Source organism: Dipodomys merriami, unplaced genomic scaffold (assembly GCF_024711535.1).
Source record: "Dipodomys merriami isolate MVZ:Mamm:240054 unplaced genomic scaffold, mDipMer1.0.p SCAF_50, whole genome shotgun sequence".
Taxonomy (NCBI): domain Eukaryota; kingdom Metazoa; phylum Chordata; class Mammalia; order Rodentia; family Heteromyidae; genus Dipodomys; species Dipodomys merriami.
The window spans coordinates 3,638,318-3,652,144 of record NW_027206069.1 but is presented as its reverse complement, the minus strand read 5'-3'; the positions used below and the strand labels follow the sequence as shown (position 1 = coordinate 3,652,144).

The window sequence follows — 13,827 nt, the reverse complement described above, 5'->3', positions numbered from 1 at the left end:
ACTGAGCCAGGATTCAAACCCAGGTCTCAGGCTTGTCCTCAATGAAGCTCACTGTGATGTGGTCCAACTAGATGCTTTCAAAGACACAGGGTTTATGTTCCAATTGCTAGAATGAATCTGACTGAATCACAGATGAAAAGCAGGAGAGGAGAGAAGGGAAGATCAGAAGGCCCAGTCATAGCTGGGCATAGTGGCTCATAACTCTGATCCTAGTTAGTTGGGACATAGAGTCTGGGAGGATCACAGTTTGAGGCTTGTTTAGACAAAAAACATTATCAAGAACCTATCTCAACCAATATGCTGGGTGTGGTGGTACATACCTGTCACCTCTACTACATGGGAAGTTTAGGATCATGGTCTGAGGCCAGCCTGGGAAAAATCACGAGTCTTATTCATAAAATAATTAAAGCAAAAGTGGCTCAAGTGTTAGAATAACTGCCTAGTAAGCATGAGGACCTGAGTTCAACCCTAGTGCCACAAAGAGAAGAGAGACAGAGAAAAGGCCCAGACGTAAGTCTCAAGGAAGTAAGAGCCTACAAGCTGTCTTGTATGGAGGGGAGTGTAAACTTGTCCACCCAGCAGATGAACACCTCACTCTTCAACACTGTGTACTTCAGTGGGGGCGGAGCCACAGAAGGCAAGTCTGGAAGGAAAGTGAGGAGGGGTGGGAAAGGCTTTGGAGGGCAGCCATCCAAGGCCTTAGCTCACAGGTAGGGAGAATGAGGGTCTAGGAGGCAAAAACTTGGTAGCTCCAGTAGTGAGCAGCAGAGCTCCCTGCCCTCCATTGAGCCCCAGGGGACAGAGCAGCATCTGCAGGTGGAGAAACTCTACCTCAGCCTTTCCTTCTTTCTCCAAAAACCTTGTATTAAAACTGCCTGAGGCAATCTTTCAACTCACAACTTTAGTGTCAGAAGCCCAGGGAAGTGACTCAACTCTAACTAACCATTTACATTCTGGGGAAAGTCTTCTCTGGGACTCTTATTTAAATAGGTACACTGCAAATGCTAACTTCTCCCAGACAACTCAACTTCTGGGAACCGGTATTTTAAAGACTCAGCTGGGGTGGGACTCAGGGGTAGAGCCCTTACCAAACACTCCTGAGGCCCTGGGTTCTACCTGGGGCAATGACTACCCAGCTCTCTGCTCTGCTCCACAGGGAGCGGCCCAAGCCCATGCTCATCTTGTTGGAGAGGGGTCCCTAGGCAGCAGCTGGCCCTCACCAATGCAGTCACTGTCCGTGAAGCCGAAAATTCCTTTCACTTGGTTGAAGGTGACGTGCTTCTGAATCTTCACCACATTCTTATAGAAGCCTGGGCTCTGCCTGTAGAGACAAGAAACTCTAGGTAGAGGGTGACCTCTATGAGGACAAGGTAACAGCTATGAAAACCAGATATGGAGCTGGGCACAATGGTGCCAGTCTGTAGTCCCAGCTACTCAGAGGCAGATTGGGAGGACTATGGTTTCAGGTGAGCCTAGGAAAAAAGTTAGCAAGACCCCATCAACAACAAACTAAGTATGGTGGTATGAACCTGTAATCCTAATGTAAGACAAAAGAAGGAGGATTATGGTCTGAGTCTGAGTCCAGGCAAAAATGTGAGACTCTATTTGAAAAATGACTTCAAGCAAGCACACATGCAAATAAACAAACAAACCACCAAAACCCAAAACCTGGATGGGGATGAGGCCATAGAGGTAGACACCCACCTGTAATCCTAGCTACTCAGGAGGCTGAGATCTGAGGATCACAATTTGAAGCCAGCCTGGGCATGAGACTCTTATCTCAATTAATTGCCAGAAAACCAGAAGTGGAGCTGTGGCTCAAAGTGGTAGAGTTCTAGCCATGAGCAAGAGTTCAGGGTCAGGGCCCAAGCTCTGAGTTCAAGCCCCATGACAAAAAAGGTGTGAAGAAGCCACCTGCAGGCAGGTATTGGCAGCAGCCATATCTGGGGAGCTAACAGGAAAGGCAGACAGTAGCCAACCTGAAAGAGACTTAGGATGAGACTTGAACAGAGCCAGAAGCAGAGGCTGGGGCTGGCATGGAAAGGGCAGACCCGCAGGCTCAAGTGCTGTGTGGGGCAGCATCCAGAGCAGCAGGGGCAGGAGTCCCTGGGCCTTTTGCAGAGGGCGGTGCTCCCACCCAACTCGTGTGTGCCTGGCAGCTGGTGGAGTGCATGGGAGGACAGAAGAGTGTGCTAGGCTCAGATGGTCTCCCCGCCCTACAGGATGGCCACGGTGGCTAGCCAGGGCTAGCCTCAACCCGTAATCCTCTTGATTTTAGCCTCCCATGTAGCTGGAATGACAAGTGTGTGCCTCCATACCTGGATCAAGGTCTTATTTTTCTTCCCTTATTTTGGTGATGCTGAGGATTAACTCAGGACTTCAAGCTTGCTATGCAGGCACCCTATTCCCACTGAGCCACTTCACCAGCGCTTTTTGTGTTGGTTATCTCCTAGGTAGGGTCTCACTTTATGCTTGGGCCAGCATGAGCTATGATCCTCTCACTTGTGCTTCCTAGTGTTGCTGGGGCTGATAGGTGAATCCCACTTGACTCAGCCATTGGTTGAGATACGAGTTTCACAATTCTTTTTGCCTGAGCTGGCTTAGAAGTGCAATTCCCAATCTCTGTCTTCTATATAGGGTTGCAGGCTGCTCACTATGCCTGTTCTAAGTCTTATTTTACTGAAACACTAGTTAGTAATAATTTTGGATGAATCTCAAGATCGGAGCAGCTTAAATTCATAGATTTTTCAGAATGAAATATGTTGAGCATTAAGTGGCTGATTTAAGAAACTAGACTGTGATGGAACTGTGTATATGATGAACCTTCCTTCTGTGAGGAAGTTATGCTGAGTGAAAAGACAGCAGAGATCTATGGACTGCCTGATCCTGGAGAGAAACAATCGGGCAACAGAGATTCCTGAATAGTGGAGGAAGACCATATCAGATACCACCTGGTGGGCTAGGCACACATTTTATATTTCTGCCAGTGTAATGATAAAGGCAGCTGCATCTGGCGTTACTTAACAGCTTCTCTGCAGGCACTCAGATTTCCACTTTCCAAATTATTGGTAAATAAGACCAATAAACAAGATCTTAATGTTTAGAAGAGGAAGAAAAGTATGTACTCCTAGTCTGGACATGTTATATTTCACTGAGGTCCTGACGATATGATGTCTGCATCTATTTTTTTAAAAGGCAGCTGGGGGGCTGGGAATGTGGCCTAGTGGTAGAGTGCTTGCCTCGCATGTATGAAGCCCTGGGTTCAATTCAGAAAAAGCTGGAAGTGGTGCTGTGGCCCAAGTGGTAGAGTGCTAGCCTTGAACAAATGAAGCTCAGGGACAGTGCCCAGGCCCTGAGTTCAAGCCCTAAGACTGGCAAAAAAAACCACAAACAAAAGGCAGCCAGGCATTATTCCTCCTTACCCCATATATTCCAGGTCAGAAAAGATGAAAGTTTTGTTGACATCAAAGCCACAGGCGATGATGTCCTTGGCATTCTCCAGGGTGTAGCTGTATGCCTGGTCCAGCGTCAGGTCCTTCCACAGGTACTTCTCATCATCAGACATCTGGACAACCAAGGGCACATTGAATACATCCTGCAGCCACCTAAGGAACACAAGAGAACATAGCACAGTGAGCCCATGCTGTGGCCATATTGAGCATGTCTTGCAGCCATCTAGAGAACATGGCAAAACAAATGGCATGCTGAGCCATAGTGAACTCGATGCCTTTCGCCATTGTGAACGTGTCCAGTGGCCACCTAAGGAACACAGGAAGATGGAGGAACATAGATACTTTATCATATGGAAGAATACCACTTTGTGTAAAGATGCAGATCCTACTAACTGCTTGCCTACAAAATCACATGATGTATTCTAATACAACTGACTGGGGATAGTGATAAAATTTACCAGCACATACCAATTATGTGCCAGCTGATTTTACAACTTTACTTTAGAGCCTTTCCCTAACTTTCCAAGGTAGGAGCCCTCTTCCCACTGAGCACATGTGACATCAGCCTCAGAGCTATAGTGGGTAGAGGACCACCTGAACAGGCAAGGGAGGGGGAAGGTGGCATGGCTGACTCCAACATGGTGATCTCCCATCATGCACCACTTTCCTGCAGTGTCTCAGAAACAGAGGCCATAAAGTGTCAGTGTCTTGACATCCTGGCCACTTGGTAAACAGGAAATAGCCTCTTTTGACCAGCTATGTTCAAAAGACAGCCTGTAAGTACTAATGGTGATTCACTAGCAAATGGACAAAAGTCAAAAGATTCAATACTTACTTTGTGAAAATAAATGGGATGAGATGACCAACATGCATTGCTTCAGAAGAAGGGCCCCTGCCCGTGTACAGATAAAATGGCTTCTTATTTTCATAGGCATCAAGGACTTGATTCATATCCCTAATGGGAAAAAGTAATCAGGAAATATGTATCAAAGTCCTAAAGTTCATTTGGAAATGAAAAATAAAACAGGGACAAAACAGTATTAATAGCTATAGTTAGTTATCTTTGGTGTTACAGTATAATAATGACAGGAAACTACCGGAATGGTTTTTGCTGGGAAGAGTTGTTTGAAAAAGTTAAGACATGCAGGTTTGGAATAAAGGATCCAAAAGACGGATATAAGCTGGGCGGACACAGGGACTCTGGAACTCACTCCAGTTTTGATGTGGGCATTTCTACTGTGTGATTTGTACACTTCCTGAAGGAAGGTTAGGGACACACAATCCAGTCTTGAGGCTCTGGAAACCCAGCAAAGGAAACTACAGGGTTCCATGCAGGCCTGAGCTGGGGGAGGAAAGGCTGTTCATGTCCCCATCTGAGTATCTGACCTCAACCAACTTGAGACTTGGGGTCTTTATCTATGAGCCATTTGGGAGCCCACCTTCCTCCTTTGGGAAACACATAAAGGTCCTTCTTGTTGGCTAAGCGTTAGCAGTATGCATTAGAGCTGCTGGGCCTCTGTCTGGAGATCCTGAAATCTGAGGTGATACTTGGGAAGATACATCTTGCTTGGTTTTGTTTTGAGGCAGAGTTTGGCTATATAGCCCATGCTGGCTGTGAGCTCTCAATCTCTCTATTTCAGCCTCCCTAGTGCATGTATGTGTGCGTGAGTGCGTGCCTGTGTGCCACCACATTCACATGAATTTGAACATTAAATGAGCTTCCTGAGGGCTTCTGCTTAGCGAGCTATGAGGTCAACCAATACTCTTGGTGTACATGTTCTTTGTTTCTGGACAAAGTGTTCCAAATAAAAGAGGAACAGAAGCTGGGTGCTGGTGGCTCATGCCTATAATCCTAGCTACTCAGGAGGCTGAGATCAGAGGATTGTGACTTGAAGCTAGCTAGCCTAGGTAGGAAAGTCTGTGAGACTCTTATCTCTAATTAACCACTAGAAAACCAGAAGTGGCACTATGGCTTAAAGTGGTACAGTGCTAGCCTTGAGTGAAAAAGCACAGAGACGGTGCCTAGGCCTTGAGTTCAAGATCTATGACAAAAGAAAAAAAAATCCTTGGGGAAAAAAGAAAAAACAAAGAGGAACAGCAACCATTTTTAGAGGCCTGAGCAAGATGACCTGATAACGTTCTACCAGGGCCTCCTCCAGTGCTGAAGCCATGGGACAGAGGGCTGGTATCTGGGCTGCTAAGACTATGGATGCTCTTCACTTAACTCTCAGTTTCCCAGGTATTCCATGAGGTTCAGGGCATTTTCAAGTTGAGAATGCACAAATGCCTCTAGTCCTCTACTTTCCTGATCTGAGAGCCCTCAGGACTATGACATAGAAGGAAACAAAGGTGCAAGGAGAGAGAGAACTGCAGAATGCCAGGAGAAAAGCTTTGCTTAAGATCAATGAAAGGCAAATCTTGTTAGCCACAATAAGTGGGTAACACAAATAATCAAAAAGGACACAGCTACTGACCCATAGGAGTAAAAAGATGGCTCGAGAATACTAGGAACACTGCAGGACAACAAATAGAGAACCAGAGAACCATGGTGAAACACAAACATTCCCAGAGAAACTGACCAAGAAGAAACAAATCTGAATGGATCTTTTAACAACCAAAGAGTAATAAAAGATCACTAATAACTAACATGCAAAAAACTTCCACAGTGCAAAGAGCAAGAAGTGGTTATGGTGGCACAGGCCATAATCCTAGGACTCAGAAGGCTGAGGAAGGAGGATTGTGAGTTCAAGGCCTGCCTGGGCTATACAGTGAGACCCAGTCTCAAATCCTCTCCCCTCACACAACAAAATGAATTTATTAAGATAGAACCTCATCATCTGCTGAGGGGCATCTGCACCAATACATACTATAAGGAGGAATCTTTTTTTTTTTTTTTTTTCTTTTTTTGTTGGTCGTGGGGACTGAACTCTGGGCCTGGGCACTGTCCCTCAGCTCTTCAGCTCAAGGCTAGCACTCTACCATTTGAGCCACAGTGCCACTTCCGGCTTTTTCTGTTTATATGGTGCTGAGGAATCAAACCCAGGGCTTCATGCATGCAAGGCAAGCACTCTACCACTGAGCCACCTTTCCAGCCCAAGGAGGAATCCTGAAAACATGTGAAAAGGAAAGAAACAGAAGGCAGATGGCCTATCAGACCGTTTTTATGAAATTCCCAGAACAGACAAATCCAGAGACAGAAGGCACACTGGTGGTTTCTGGTGCTGGGAGGGGAGGAAATGGGAAATGACTGCTAATGGGATAGAGGTTTTGTTTTTTCCCATTTTCCTGGTCTTGGGGCTTGAACTGGGCCTGGGCTTTGTCTCTGAGCTTCTTTTGCTCAAGGCGAGTGCTCTATCACTTAAGCCACCGCAGCACTTCTGGCCTTTTTCAGTAGTTTATTGGAAATAAGAGTCTCACGAACTTTCCTGCCCTTGGCTGGCTTTGAACTGTGATCCTCAGATCTCAGCCTCCTGAGTAGCTAGGATTAACAGGTGTGAGCCACCAGCACCCATCTTTAAGTAGGAGTTTTTTGGGGTAATGAAGATGTTCTAAAATTAGGACTGTACGCCTTATGAACTAACCAAAAATCACAGAACTGTATACTTAAAACAAGTGAATTTGATGATACATGAATTAAATCTCGGTTAAGGAAAAGACTGATTATAATCTGCCCAGGAAGTTGACTGAGCAGGGCTGAGAGTTTTCTGCAGGTAGAAAGCTGGATTCTGTCCTGGGTGCTCTCCTGTGACCATGATAAACACGCAGAACAGAACAATCTGACCTCAGATCATAAATTCCATAAACAAAGGCTAGAGCCTGACCCAACCCTACAATCAGGAAGTGGGAGAGGCCAAAACTCTTTTGGAAAATGTCCAGGCCTTGATGCTTTCTGTGTGGAATTTCTGTTCGAAGGCAGGGGTTCTTTATGGCCTTGCTGCTTTCTCTTTCGATATCATTCAAGAGCAGGCCAGTACAATAGCAGGAAGAAGGTACTTAACTTCGGGAAGCTGATTATTTATTGCATGAGAAATACAGAACTTTTTGTTTTCATGAGAGTTTGTAATTTACAGGATACAATCAGCCACAATTGAATCTCACTCTGCTCTGTGAGGTGGGTAGTTAACCAATGAATAGAAACCAGGTCTGACAGTGAAGGGTCAGTCCCTTCAGGAGTTACTGACAGCACAGAATGGGGTCGCAGGCTGCTAGCAGTCTGGATGCACTTTGTCCATGACACCAGACAGCGTGAAGAGATGTACTTTGTGAACTCAAAGTAGAGGTAGGGTCCCAACCTGTGTGAGAAGAAGATGCCTCTGCGCAGGAAGTGGTGTGGTCTCTGGCCGGTGGCTCTCTCAATTCGGTTTATCAGCTCCTTGTCAATTTTACTGCTGCCGAACTGAACTGGGGGGAGAAGGGGGCGGAAACAAGGCAGCAAGAGGCTTAGTGAGCAGATATTACAGAAATGAAGGAGAAAAACAAGTGGTCCATATACAATCTTAGTGACCCCTCTCTTCAGGCTTTTAGCTGATGGTCATCCACTCCCTCACACAAAGTACATAGTTCTTTGTACTGAAACAACAGCTGGTGCTGGGCTCTGGTGGCATCTGTAATCCTAGCCACTCAGGAAGCTGAGTTCTGAGGATCATGATTCAAAAGCTAGCCCAGGCAAAAGTCTGTGAGCAAAAAGCTGGAAGTGGAGTTGTGGCTCAAGTGGTAGAGCTAGCCTTGAGCAAAGAAGTTAAGGGAGAGTGCCCAGGCCCTGAGTTCAAGCTCTAGTACTGGGATTAAAAAATAAAAAGCTGCCAGGTGCTGGTGGCTCACATCTGTAATACTAGCTACTCAGGAGGCTGAGATCTGAGGACTGCAGTTTTTTATTGTTGTTGTTGTTGTTCGTGGGGCTTGAACTCTGGGCCTGGGCGCTGTCCCTCAGCTCTTCAGCTCACGGCAAGCGCTCTTCCCCTTGAGCCACAGTGCCACTTTAGGTTTTCTGGTGATTAATTGGAGATAAGAGTCTCACATACTTACCTGCCCCGCCTGGCTTTGTACCTCATCCTTGGATTTCAGCCTCCTGTGTAGCTAGGATTACAGGCATGAGCCACCAGCGTCCAGCTGAGACTTTTATTTCTAAGTAACCACTCAAAAATGAGAAGTAGAACTGTGACTCAAAGTGGTAGAGGGCTAGCCTTGAGTAAAAAAGCTCAAGGACTCACTCAGGCCCTGAGTTCAAGCCCCACAACTAACAAGAACAACAACAAGTGGAATTGCAGTCAGTAAAATGGAGCAAATTATGGAATAAAGACTGGATTCTGGTGTGGTGAGAAACAACCACATAAGGGCAGTCATGCAAACATGTACACACAGCTGTTCACTTGGGTACAGCTTGTATCACTGATAACTGTGAATTCCCACATTTTTTAGTCCTTGGTCTAAGTTCATGTCTGTCCTCAAGCAAACTGTTCCTCATTGATGGGCTATACTGGTCATGAGTTAGATGAAAACATTGTAGTTGTTTCTTGTCTGACAATTATCTATGAGCCCAGAGTATCCTCTCAACAGAACAAACAGGGAAACGACAAGGAAGGGCACAATGGCAAAGATACCTATTTCACTAGACTCTTCTTCCCAAGTTCTGAATGACTTAAAATTGTGTGTGTGGGTGTAAGTGCTTGATAAGCTACATACTACATATTACTATTTTGAAATTGTTACTTTTAAGATAATCTTTTGGAAATACAATGGACAACACTGAAGGGCTTGGGGATCAATTTTTCCCTGGCATCAACACTTCATTTCATTTATAATTAAGCTCAAATTAAAAAATATCCAGCTGGGAATGTGGCTTAGTGGTAGAGTGCTTGCCTAGCATGCATGAAGCCCTGGGTTCGATTCCTCAGTACCACATAAACAAAAAACGTCAGAAGTGGCGCTGTGGCTCAAGTGGTATAGTGCTAGCCTTGAGCAAAAGCAGCTCAGGGACAGTGCTCAGGCCAGGCCCTGAGTTCAAGCCCCAAGATACGCAAAAAAAAAAAAAAAAAAAAGGAAAAGAAAAAAAGATATTGTCCCAGAAGTATATGTAAAAATGATAGGCCTGGGGCTGAGAAGGTGGCTCAGTGGTAGAGTGCTTGCCTTGCATGCATGAGGCCCTGGGTTCGATTCCTCAGCACCACATAAGCAAAAAGAAAAAAGCCGGAAGTGGCACTGTGGCTCAAGTGGTAGAGCGCCAGCTTTGAGCTGAAGAGCTGAGGGACAGCGCCCAGGCCCAGAGTTCAGGCCCCACAACCGGACTCCCCCCACCCCCACCAAAAAAAAAAAAAATCATAGGCCAGCTGGGCATGGTGGCTCACGCCCACAATCCTAGCTACTCAGGAGGCTGAAATGGTTCAAAGCCAGCTCAGGCAAGAAAGTCTGTGAGACTTTTATCTCCAATAAACCACTCAGAAAACCAGAAGTGGTGCTGTGGCTCAAGTGGTAGAAGACTAGCCTTGAAGAGCTGAGGGAGAGCACTCAGGCCGAGTTCAAATTCCATGATCAAAAAAAAAAAAACAGGGCTGGGAAGATGGCTCAGTGGTAGAGTGCATGCCTTGCAAGCATGAGGCCCTGGGTTCGATTCCTCAGCACCACATAAACAGAAAAAGCCGGAAGTGGCACTGTGGCTCCAGTGGTAGAGCGCTAGCCTTGAGCTAAAGAGCTGAGGGACAAGCCGGGCGCTGGTGGCTCACGCCTGTAATCCTAGCTACTCAGGAGGCTGAGATCTGAGGATCGCGGTTCAAAGCCAGCCCGGGCAAGAAAGACCGTGAGACTCCTATCTCCAATAAACCACCAGAAAACCGGAAGTGGCGCTGTAGCTCAAGTGGTAGAGCGCTCGCCTTGAGCTGAAGAGCTGAGGGACAGCGCCCAGGCCCAGAGTTCAAGCCCCACGACCGACAAAAAAAAAAAAAAAAAAAAAAGAGCTGAGGGACAGCGCCCAGACCCAGAGTTCAGGCCCCATGACTGGCAAAAACAAAAAAACAAAAACAAAACAAAAAAACAAAAAACAAAAAACAAAAAACATAGGCCAATGAAAAATGGAAATTAAAAATGTAAAAAAAATTACTTGGAAACACATAAATGTATAAACATTGATGGAATCAGCTCAATGGAATCATTTCTAAATGTCTAGGTTGGCTCTGGAGAAGAAAATCATACCAATGAGCTTGTCATAGTCGATGCCTTTTGCACTACTTGTCCGTACTGTCCAGGGGTCCACAAAATCTTCTTCAGCTTCTGTGGCATCTGGACCACTGTTACTTTCAGCTGATGGGTTGTTGCCTGGAGGGCAGTCAGCCTTGTAATCTTCCCCCATGGCGGCTTTGTAGCTCATTTTTAATGACAGTAACATCTTCACTGCAGAATCAATTTCATCCTGAAGAAGAGAGTGCCAACAGTGAGTGAAAAAGCTGAGAGCTTGTAGCCCTGATACCAGAAAAGAAGAGAAAGAAAAGAAAGAGAAAGGAGGAGAGAAAGAAGAAAAAGAGGAAGAGAGAGAGGATGGGAGGAAGGAAGGAAGAAGAAAGTCACACAGTTAATGTCTGCAGATGCTGACTGGTGTCAGACTCTTTCCAGAGCTCTCATGTGAGCATGAGACCACCAGTGTGGTCTCACAGCAGCGCTGAGAGGGAGCACCATTGACTGTCCCTTCTGTTGGGGAATTTGAGACAAGGGAGGTGGCCCTTGGACATACAGGGAGTCAGGGCTTTGGGGCACTTGGCCTTTACTTGTTATTCTAGTGCTATAGATTATTGCCACCATAGGACAGCAGGAATAACACAGACTATCACTGTCTACAAGGTTCTTGGGCCAATGCCTTCTCAAATATCACCAATGCCAGGGAATAGGCACAATGGAGTTTAATGGAGTTTGTTAATTCTACACTGGAACTTGTTTTTTTTTTTTGTTGGTTGTGGAGCTTGAACTGAGGGCCTGGGTATAGTCCCTAAACTCTTTTTGCTCAGGGCTAGCACTCTATCACTTTGAACCACAAGCACCACTTCCAGTTTCTGGTGGTTAATTGGAGATTACAGTCTCATGGATTTTCCTGCCCAGGCTGGCTTTGAACCACAATCCTCAGATCTCTTCATCCTGAGTAGCTAGGATTATAGTTGTGAGACACCAGCATCTGGCTGTCATCTTTTTTAATCTCACAAAGGTTGGGCTAATACCTATAGAAATTTAAGAATAAAAAAAAACAAACAAGTAACAACAAAATCCAAATGAAGGCAAAGGGAAGGTGGAGGCCCCAAGAGTGACCCAGTAAGACACAGTCACACCAAGCTATCTCAATAGGTGTGTGAGTGTGTGGGTGCGCTTGTGCGCACACAGGGGCTTGAACTCAGGTCCTGAATGCTGTCTCAGCCCTTTCTGCTCAAGATTGGCATCCTGCCACATGGACCACAGCTCTCCTTCTGGGATTCTGGTGGTTACTTGGAGATAGAGTCTCAGAGACTTTTCTGTCTGGGCTGGCTTTGAACTGTGATCCTCAGATTTCAGCCTCCAGAATAAATAGGATTACAGGCATACTGGCACCTGGCTTATCTCAAGTATTTGCATTTTAATTGTGTTAAAATAAACACAATAAATATAAAATATATGCTTTGGTTCTCCTGAAATCTATTAAAGACACACACTTCAGCCAACCCAGAAGCTTGGTGCTTAAAAGAACAGGCCTAATTAAACTGATTAGTCAGGCTATACCCTGAAGCTGCAGTCTGATAATTGGACTTGCTAGATTAGATCTCAAATATACACAGTGCAATTTGCTTGTCAAGGGAAGTATAAACATTTTCCTACTTAAGAGTTTAGAGAATGAACCATAGCCTGGGCTTTCCAGGGGAGACTTCAACACCACCAACCTCATTCAGAGAAGTGTTCCATCAGGCACAGCACTGGGCCACAGAGATCTGTGTTTCTGGGTTATCTGTGCTTCAAATAGTAAAATTTCTGGGACTAGCCATCAGAATGAATTTAAGCCAGGAGCTGGTAGCTCACAACTGTACTCCTAACCACTAAGGATACTGAGATCTGAGGGACTGCAGTTTGAGGCTAGCCTGTGCAGAAAATTTTGCTAGATTCTATCTCCAAAATGACCATTGAAAAGCAAGGATAGAGTCATGGCTCAAGTGGCAAAACACCACCTAGCAAGCAAGCATGAGGCCCTGAGTTCAAATCTCATTACAGCAAAAAAAAAAGTTTGACTTGCAATCAATAACCCCAAGGATACAATATATTTTGAGATGATGTTTTTATATGTTAGACAGGTATACTCTATTCATCCTGTTTCCGCAGTGCCTAGACTCAGTGTTTGCAATAAAATAAATGTTAAGCAAGATACAATAGATCACACTTGTAATCTATTGAATTATCTATGGGAAAACTAGCTTTGCTTTGAAGTACCTAGAAGTCAATATCTTTCCATCACTAGCTGTGTTGACAGATCATACTCTATCTGTCTAATTCTGCTTGCAACTAGGAGGCCCTGTAAAGGTCAATGTTTAACCAATGTCCCCCTGCTCAAGGACCAGCTGTAATCAGGAAGAGGACTGGGATAGATAAACAGACTGGCCTTGTTTGGTTTTCAGTCTAACATGGACCAGGAAAAGCTGGAGTTCTGAACAAGATTATTTTCCTATTAAATCAGGGCTGAGGCTGACAGGGTGTGAGGCTGGCTTCTAGGGGCTGCAGGTGACTGCTGTGCTTCTGCATAGGGCTGGTGTCTCCACCCATAAGCCAGTGTCACTTCTGCTATGTACTATTTACACCTGTGCCACTGTCGCTCCCCCTCCTATTCCAAGCTACCTGGTAAATCCAGAAAGCAACTGTACCTTGACTAACACCATGAATATAGTTATCATTGTAAAGAAATACTAACTAATCAGAGTGCTAGTGGCTAATCTGTAATTTTAGCTCCTCAGGAGGTTGTGACTGGGAAGATTCAAGCCTTCCAGCCCCAGCAGAAAGGTTGGTGAGCTGGATGCCAGCTGCTCACACCTGTAATCCTAGCTACTCAGGAGGATCTGAGGATCACAGTTCAAAGCCAGCCCATGCAGGAAAGTCTGTGAGACTCTGATCTCCAATTAACCACCAAAAAATCGGAAGTGGTACTGTGGCTCAAGTGGTAGAGTGCTTGCCTTGAGGTAAAGAGCTGAGGGAGAGTGCCCACACCCAGAGTTCAAGCCCCATGACTGATTAAAAAAAAAAAAGTTGTTGAAACCCCATCTCAACAGAAAAAGCTAGAGCAAAAAGAGGCTGGAGGCATGGCTCAAACAATGGAACAGTACTGCCAAAAGAAGAATTTCTAACTAAAAACATTTGCTAAATGTTATTCAGTTAATATTAAATG

The 13,827-nt window shown here is 45.4% G+C and overlaps 1 protein-coding gene across 2 annotated transcripts in view; it reads right to left on the bottom strand.

Annotated features, from left to right (window-relative positions):
* Window positions 1-13,827, bottom strand: part of Wars1 (tryptophanyl-tRNA synthetase 1) — a 38,064-nt gene that overhangs the window by 12,864 nt on the left and 11,373 nt on the right. For both annotated transcript variants that reach the window (XM_069997577.1, XM_069997576.1), the window contains exons 3-7: window positions 10,638-10,854; window positions 7,745-7,853; window positions 4,288-4,407; window positions 3,423-3,605; window positions 1,221-1,321 (exon numbers count right to left, since the gene is read on the bottom strand). In XM_069997577.1, the coding sequence (XP_069853678.1) occupies window positions 1,221-1,321; window positions 3,423-3,605; window positions 4,288-4,407; window positions 7,745-7,853; window positions 10,638-10,854 (730 nt within the window). The remainder of the gene's footprint in view (window positions 1-1,220; window positions 1,322-3,422; window positions 3,606-4,287; window positions 4,408-7,744; window positions 7,854-10,637; window positions 10,855-13,827) is intronic.